This window comes from Palaemon carinicauda, chromosome 13 (genome assembly GCF_036898095.1).
Source record: "Palaemon carinicauda isolate YSFRI2023 chromosome 13, ASM3689809v2, whole genome shotgun sequence".
NCBI classification, from domain to species: domain Eukaryota; kingdom Metazoa; phylum Arthropoda; class Malacostraca; order Decapoda; family Palaemonidae; genus Palaemon; species Palaemon carinicauda.
The window spans coordinates 136,102,061-136,111,037 of record NC_090737.1 but is presented as its reverse complement, the minus strand read 5'-3'; the positions used below and the strand labels follow the sequence as shown (position 1 = coordinate 136,111,037).

At 32.8% G+C, this 8,977-nt stretch overlaps 1 protein-coding gene across 1 annotated transcript in view; it reads left to right on the top strand.

Moving 5' to 3' along the window:
- Positions 1–5,028, top strand: part of LOC137651832 (dynein regulatory complex protein 1-like) — a 17,549-nt gene extending 12,521 nt beyond the window's left edge. The window contains exons 10-14 of the mRNA XM_068385053.1: positions 1,332–1,411; positions 2,119–2,186; positions 2,508–2,571; positions 2,929–3,107; positions 4,940–5,028. Coding sequence (XP_068241154.1) covers positions 1,332–1,411; positions 2,119–2,186; positions 2,508–2,571; positions 2,929–3,107; positions 4,940–5,028 — 480 coding nt within the window. The remainder of the gene's footprint in view (positions 1–1,331; positions 1,412–2,118; positions 2,187–2,507; positions 2,572–2,928; positions 3,108–4,939) is intronic.
- The last annotated feature ends 3,949 nt before the right edge of the window (positions 5,029–8,977 follow it).

Sequence of the window (8,977 nt, the reverse complement as noted above, 5' to 3'; positions counted from 1 at the left end):
TAAGCTGAAAACTTTCAAACGATTCTTCTTCATCCAAGGTGTTAACTACTTCACTGTAATTGTTCAGTGGGTACTTTCATCTTGGTGAAGGTAGAAGAGACTCTTTAGCTATGGTAAGCAGCTCTTCTAGAGGGACAATCCAAAATCAAACCATTGTTCTCTAGTCTTGGTTAGTGCCATAGCCTCTGTACCATAGTATTTCACTGTCTTGGGTTAGAATTCTCTTGCTGGAGGGTATACTCGGGCACACTATTTTTATCTAATTTTTCTTCCTCTTGTTTTGTTAAAAGAATTATAGTTTAAATAGGAGATATTTATTTTAATGTTACTCTTCTTAAAATATTTTATTTTTCCTTGTTTCCTTTTCTCACTGGGATATTTTCCCTGTTGGGGCTCCAGGGATTATAGCATCCTGCTTTTCCAACAAGGGTTGTAGCTTAGCAAGCTATAATAATATTAACCGACGCTCACTTCCCCACTCCGTAACTCACACTCTTAGCTAGCATGTTTATCTATGAATATATTAATAAACAACGTACCATTTCACATAAATATTCATATTCTAATTTGAATAACTCTATAAAAATATACAACTCATTTTATTGGTTTTTTTTTCACTTTGAAGTATTTTCATCTAATTCGTTTCCTCGCACTAAAAACGAACTTACCCTTTTCCGATAGAAAGTTTTGAAACTTCAGTGATGCGGTTTTTAAGAACTTCATTGGCTCGAACCAGTCCAAACTGGCTATAAGTGGATAGAGGTTACTCCAGAGGGTCATTAAACACTTGAATTGGTTGCGTGTGTTACGGATTTATGATCTAATATCATATTTCATGACTGGGTGAGACGCATAGTGCCGAGAAGTGTGTTCCAGTTTCACGTGATATATGACATGTGAAATATAAGACTTTCTCTCTCTCTCTCTCTCTCTCTCTCTCTCTCTCATTCAAGAATAAGTTAGACGAGATTATAAAAACTCTAGAGTCTAGACGTAAACTAAATCGCTCTTGCCAAATGCAAATGAAGTCTACCTGGATAGACTTAAACTCACTCTCTCTCTCTCTCTCTCTCTCTCTCTCTCTCTCTCTCTCAAGAATAAGTTAGACGAAATTGAAAAAACTCTTTAAACTTTTAAACTAATTCGTTTTCGCCAAGAGCAAAGGAAGTTTACGTGGATGGACTAAAAAAAGACTCTCTCTCTCTCTCTCTCTCTCTCTCTTTCTCTCTCTCTCTCTCTCTCTCTCTCTCTCTCTCTCTCTCATATGCCCTTTCGTAACTCACGAAAGACGTGATAATAATTACTGATTTCTTAATATCCGCCTTCTGCAGGAATTAGCCATTCGAACAGAGGCAGACGTGTTGAAATTACTCAAGATAGCTCGAAGACACCTTATACATCGGCCTCAGAGGTAATTTATTACAGATTCGTTTATTTGTTGATTACCTTTGACTTTTTATCTTTACTGTATATTGACGGTTATGTTTATAAAACAGTAAAAATGTATATAATTAAGTACGTATTAAATAAATACATTATGAGCTCAATACTAGACAGTATTCTAGAAGTTTTATTCCAGTTATGGCCTAGTTGTAGCATGATCTTCCTAATCGAGTAGTTGAATCGGTAGAACTTCAAAAGTTCAAACTTGCAGCAAATGTTTTTTATGTTGAACAGGCTGACATAAGTCTCTTTTTGTAGTTTATATATGAAAGATCTGTTTTAATGTTGTTACTGTTCTTAAAATATTTTATTTTACCTGTTAATTACTTTTCATATAGTATGGTTATTTCCTTGTTACCTTTCCTCACTGAGCTATTTTCCCTGTTGGAGCACTTGGGCTTATAACATCCTACTTTTCCAACTAGGGTTGTAGCTAAGCTATTGATAATAATAATAATAATAATAATAATAATATAGAGATTTTCAAAATAAGCTAGAGTACATATACAGTTTATATATATATATATATATATATGTATACATATACATATATATATATATATATATATGTATATATATATATATATATATATGTGTGTGTGTGTGTGTAGTAGTAGTAGTAGTAGTAGTAGTGTTTATTTATATGTAACATTAACAAACTTTTCCTTAACTAAGACCAAGGTTGCATAGAGACGAAGACGATGAGGAAGATGATGCTGATGATGAAGGAATATCTTTTCAAAGTAAGAACACAGCCACGGAAAATAAATAAGAAAATAAGATATATAAGATAAGTCATATTTTAGATTATTCATTGAATTAGGAAAAAATATCTTAATTAAGTAAATGGCTATCCATTACATATGCTTGAAATATATGATGCAATCTACTGTACATATATATATATATATATATATATGTATGTATATATATTTATATATATATATATATGTATGTATATATATTTATATATATATATATATATATATATATAAACATCAGCTGTATTCATGTAGTGTATTCGTTACAGAGTGTAGGCCTATATAAATCGTTATATTTTCCAGCCCGGGAAAAGCTCTTCATGCCGGAAGATGTGCTCAACATTTTGGTGTCATTTTCATCGTCTAGGTAAGGCCCAATTCTTCTTCCGTATTTCTGTCTATTGTCACTTTCAATAAGGTAAAATAAGGCATGTTAAGGTAAATGTGGATAACTCTTTAAATGTGACCAAGTTTTCCCATATGACGCGAAGTTGACAGTTGTAGACAGGTTCATCACTGGGCTAATTTTCCCTATTGGAGCCCTTAGGCTTATAGCATCCTGCTTTTCCAACTAGAATTGTAGCTTAGCAAGTAATAATAATAATAATAATAATAATAATAATAATAATAATAATAATAATAATAATAATAATAATAATAATAATAATATCAGCTTATATTGTCAACAAAATCAAATCAAGTACTTTCACTAAATATTTGCCAGAGGAAACAGTGCAGTAACTCACGTAGAAGGAAGAGATGGACTGGCCCGGCCTCCCGAGTACGAAGAGGAAGAAGAGGAAGGAACTCGGTGGCAAAACTTCATTGACGCCTTTTGCAAGAGATCTCAAGCTTGGTCGACTATCCGCAATGCCCTCACTCAATACCAACTTGTTCTCACGGGTAAAATACGATATGATATTGTGCAGAAGCTGCTCATTCAAATTTATCTTTGGCCTCTCTCTCTCTCTCTCTCTCTCTCTCTCTCTCTGAGTTGTAAATATTACAGAAGCTGCTCATTCAATTTAAATTTTGGATCTTTTCTTATTTTCAGTGAAATTAAGAATCTCTCTCTCTCTCTCTCTCTCTCTCTCTCTCTCTCTCTCTCTGAGTTGTAAATTATCACAGAAGTTGCTCATTCGATTTAAGTTTTGGCCCTTTTCTTATTTTCACCGGAAGTTGAAGAATTTCTGCTTCTCTCTCTCTCTCTCTCTCTCTCTCTCTCTCTCTCTGATACACACATGTAAACTATTACAATCTTGGCTAATGTTGGGCCTTCTCAATATTATCTGCTCTCTCTCTCTCTCTCTCTCTCCTCTCTCTCTCTCTCTCTCTCTCTCTCTCTCTCTCTCTCCCTCTCTCTCTCTCTCTCCTCTCTCTCTCTCTCTCTCTGAGTTGTAAACTACTACAGAAGCTGTTCATTCATTTTAAGTTTTGGCTCTTTTTCTTGTTTTCAGCGAAGTTAAGAATTTCTTTTTTGTACTATCATTCTCTCTCTCTCTCTCTCTCCTCTCTCTCTCTCTCTCTCTCTCTCTCTCTCTCTCCTCTCTCTCTCTCTCTCTCTCTCTCATACACACAGAGTTGTAAACTATTACAATCCTGGGCTAATTATTTGATTGTTGGATCTCAATATTAAGGAGATATAAACTAGGCCTACTATTTTCATTTGGCCAATATGCTCACAAACAATGAATTATGAAATATTAATGCTCTTCATATTTATTTTTGGCAGAGATAATAAAATTTAAAATTTTATAACGATATCAAATTATTTCAAACACTTATTGCTTAGTAATAACACACCTTTTGTTGTTTTCTAGCACCAGAAAATAATTAAATATATATCTTTAATTTTCCATTCTTTTGACATTCTAAATGATTAGTTGTTATGTTTTATAACCTACATTAACTGTAAATGTTCATAAAGATATGGCCATATGAAGAGACAGGGCCTTCCTACGTCAAAGCTTTATAATTATAAGTTATGGAGAGAAACATAAAATTAAATTTTTTTTTGGAATTCAGCTCTTTTGAAATTATAAATTGAGAATATCGGTAAAACTATCAGAAATATATAATGCTAGGAATGCCAAAAACTTAATTTGCCTCTTGATACTCCCATGAGTAGGCTAAGAGGTTACACTGTTCTTAGCACTGATAACACCAATTCCTTAATATCGCAAGAGGGCCTGCCCCTCTCTTTTATTCTTCTTCTGTACTTCTCTCTCTCCCTATTTCCTTAACCTTTCCCATCCCGAGTACCTGCCTTTGAGCTATAAACTGGATTGTATCCAGGAATATTCTCCTTTCCCCATATTCCCCACTCCCTATTATTATTATTATTATTATTATTATTATTATTATTATTATTATTATTATTATTATTATTATTATTATTATTATTATTATTATTATTATTATTATTATTATCGCACGGTTGAAACTGATAAAGGATGAAGGGCGTGCTCTTTGACTAGTCCTTTTTTTTTTTCTTTTACTGTAAATCTTAAAGGCGGGGGAACTTTTTAAACTGATAGATAATTAGAAATAGCCTACGATATATAGGCTACTAGTCTTATAGGTCTAGTCTATGCGTTCGCACCACAGACAACAGTGTGATTGTTGAATCCCAAACGAGCACCCACCATGAGCAATGACGTTTGACACCACCATTAATTTTCGTAATTACATACACGCAATCTTTAAGATTATATTTCTCTATATATATCTTACAGATAGATTGGAGGAGACGAAGCGAGTTGAAGCCCTTCGGAGAGAAAATGCGGAGTTGAGGTACCTGCTACAAGATGTTCTCGAACAGTGAAGAAGAAGAAATGGCATTCGAGTCACCAAGTTTTTTTCTTTATAAAAAAATAAAGTTTTGAAAATCACTTTCAGTGATAAAGATAGTTTCCTATGAATATTTTTAAACATATAAATCTTAAAGTTATTCTAAAAGATTTTTTTTATTTAAATCAATGTTGCAATAAAAACTTTTGATTCTTTGTCAAATCTGGTTTTATTTATCGTTCTGCAGCCTATATTAGGAATTACATAATTCTAGTTTTTAGTAATTTCTCATTATATTTATAACAATGAATTTCTCCATAGATAAATTGTATAAGGCTAGAAAAAGTTTTAAAAAACTAAAATATAAATTTCCATTTTTTTTATATATCTGTAACTGTTATTTACATGTTTAAGCTGATTCCACCAATGCATGTTTTAACCCGGTGTTATTACTTCATTGCTTATTATCTAACCATATCAGATCAACGAATACAATGACTACATGACATAATCTTTTCAATTTATACAGTAACATAGTCATCTAAAAACTTTTTGTTCCCTTATCTGCCTCTGGATTTATAAATAGTTGCTTTTTTATTATCTTTTGGTTTCACTAGTGGTAATTCATTTCACAATTTTGTAAGCTTAGATGATAGCAAGTTCAAATCAAAATTTCAATGATTGGTGTTCGCTCCCCGAACCGTACGGAGAGGGTGAGATATATAAATCCAGGTTGTGTATTGGCCTAAATAGTTAATTTGTACCTGGTTGCTAGACAGCTGTTGCGTTCTGCACTGAGAGAGAGAGAGAGAGAGAGAGAGAGAGAGAGAGAGAGAGAGAGAGAGAGTAACTATTTCATCGTATAATAAAAATGTTAGCTTAATGACACGGTAATCTTCCCCTTATCAGGCTAAAACTATCAACATCCAGTTCACATCTCCTGCTTTGGCTCATCTACAGCACCTTACGAATTAAGTTATATTATCAACATTTCTTCCTTTTCCTTTATTAACTGCCAAATGAGACTATTGCTATATGTCTACGCCCTTTGACTTTACCGCAGTCTTTTACCACTTAGCGTCTCCACTCCTCAAACACATCCGGTGTTTATTGGAAGATTCGTTTGAATTTGTTGGCGTCTTTCACCTTCGAGTCACACGATGTTAATTTACTTGTTTTGTAGATAACCATTAAACAGAGGGGTACCCCAGGGGAATGTATTAGGCCTACTCTTATTTTGTATCTACATTATCGGTCTATCTAAAGTGCCACAGAGACATGAAATGAAGTTGAAACTACTTGCATTCGATACACAATTTAACATAATTGATGTTGATACTTTAAACTAAATTCTTTACGGTGGTAGGGGGTGGATGACAGTTGAACAACTAAAACTAAATTGAAAGGAAATTGAGTCTATGGTGATTGGAAAGAAAAAAAAAACAGCTTAAGAAAGCTGGGCGACATTCAAATAAATATCATTAACGACTCGGTCCCGATATTTAGTAAAGTTCATGACCTTAACTGCAACTTTTATCCAATGCTCAAATAAAAGAAAAAATATTAGTAAGAATCATTGGATATCATCTCAGAAACATATTAATAAGTATCCGGATGGATATTCTACACAAAGTGCATTTTTATGAAATTACCAAAAAAAAAAACAAAAAAAAAAGAAAAAAAAAAAAAAACATGATACACAGAGGAGAATGACTATAAAAGGTGTCCCACCCTGAGAAAGGATTACTCTTATACCAACTGAATTATATTGGCTGCCTTTTAAAGCTAGAATAGAGCATAAGATTTGAGCAATAATCCATCAAGTTATAAGATAAGGACGTCCAGAGAACTGCTACACATCTCGCAGCCAATGAATCCTGGTAATAATAATAATAATAATAATAATAATAATAATAATAATAATAATAATAATAATAATAATAATAATAATAATAATCAACGCTTATAAACTTTCGACAGCCATGATAAGAACAGTGAGAGGGACAATGGGTCACAATGATGTTCGAGACGCCACGGAGAGAGAGAGAGAGAGAGAGAGAGAGAGAGAGAGAGAGAGAGAGAGAGAGAGAGAGAGAGAGAGAGATTACGTGTAGATTGCTAGCGAATTGGTTCCACCCAACTCACTTGATAGCTCCTAGCTCCTCGCTCTATATCATATCGACAAAAAGATCGTCTCATGCATAGCACAGAGAGAGAGAGAGAGAGAGAGAGAGAGAGAGAGAGAGAGAGAGAGAGAGAGAGAGAGAGAGAGAGAGAGTAGGTTTATGATTTCACTCGTGTATAGGCCTACATGCTAGTTATCGAACTCTATAGTATTAATGGGAATATAGAATGATTAGTATAGAATTAATATTTTCCGTTAATTCAGCATTTACACCATACTATAGAGATTGTATCGTTCATATATGAAAAATAGAATTTTATGAATTATTACAAGGTAAATTGGCATATAGTTGTCGTTCTGACTTGAAATTTGAATGATTTATGAATAAAAACTTGAGTGATAAAATTTTCACTTTTCTGATAATGAAATCAAGCATGGCTTATTATGCGGGGTTTTGGTGTTCGCATTTGTCTCATTGTAATCCTATACGAGACCATACTAGAAAAGCACTTTCAATTATTAACTCCTAGATTATTAGATGTTACAGTTGCCAGTTTCTTTCCTACTGTAACTTCTTTATATGTAGTTTTACTAACGCTGATGTGGCGTTTGGGCCGAGGGCATCTGGGAAATATATTTTGTAAATCAAAATTTATCAAAGAAAAATGAAATTTACATTTCCAACCACCATAACCTGAACAGTGGTAGGCTACTCTGTATGTGCGGTATCACAAAAAGCAAAAATGAATAAATATTGATTTTGTTCGCATATTGTAACTTATAATGTAAAATCTAGTTTATTTTTTTTCTGGTGTTTAAGAAAGATAAAAATTTATAACAGAATTGACATCTAAGTCTTGCACTGTAACGTAAGCTGGTTGACATTGGATATAATTTAATTACATGTGCACGCAAGGGCTCCTCCCCCACACTATGTACTTTTTTCTTCTTCTTCGATTTCATCTCCGGGTTTAGATACTGTATACTGATACACATATTTTGACCAGCTATTTCCACCAAAGCATTATTAAATGTACTAACTACTATATTACCTTCATAATACTTTTTATTATAATCTGGCAAATGTGCAACATAATATATAAGTAGGCCTACGTAGGGTTTTAAACATCTAGCGGTATTTTGGTACAAATAAACGTAAGGTGTTCTTACTTTGAATGTTGTTTAGTATTGAATTGCTGATTAAAAGAGAATTGTTATTGAATAAAGTTTCTGAAAGAATTGTGGAGTTACCGACTAGTGGATAAAATATCAATATTTGACAGAAGGCTACGTTCAGTCAATAGTTCTGATGTAAAACAGTTCTTCCACGAGTTGAGCAGTAAATTTCGACTACGTTCTCTCGAGTTTTGTTTGATTAACGTACGGGAAATATAAATGTAGCTTGAAAACATTCATTACTTACAATAACATTAAAAAAATCGTTATTTTTTCTTCGATTGAAAACACTGTGATGAGTATATTATTGATTTTAGTACACCCGAACATATTTTTTTTGTGCTGTTTGAGACCATTCATTTCCTACTATACTTACATGGAAGATGAACGTATCCTTTAGTTACTTAAATGATAGTATAAATTGTTAATTATTTATCACGATTGAAAACAATGTAATTAATATGATATATGTTTATTAGTACATTCGGTCATATTTTTTCTGTTGTTTGAGACCATTCACTTCCTACTCTACTTAAAAGGAAGTTGAACGCAATCGCGTAAATTATATTACAATTATTAATTATTTATCACGATTGAAAACAATATAATTAATATGATATTTTTTGTTATTAGTTCATCCGGACATATTTTTTTCTGTTGTTTAAGACCATTCACTTCCTAC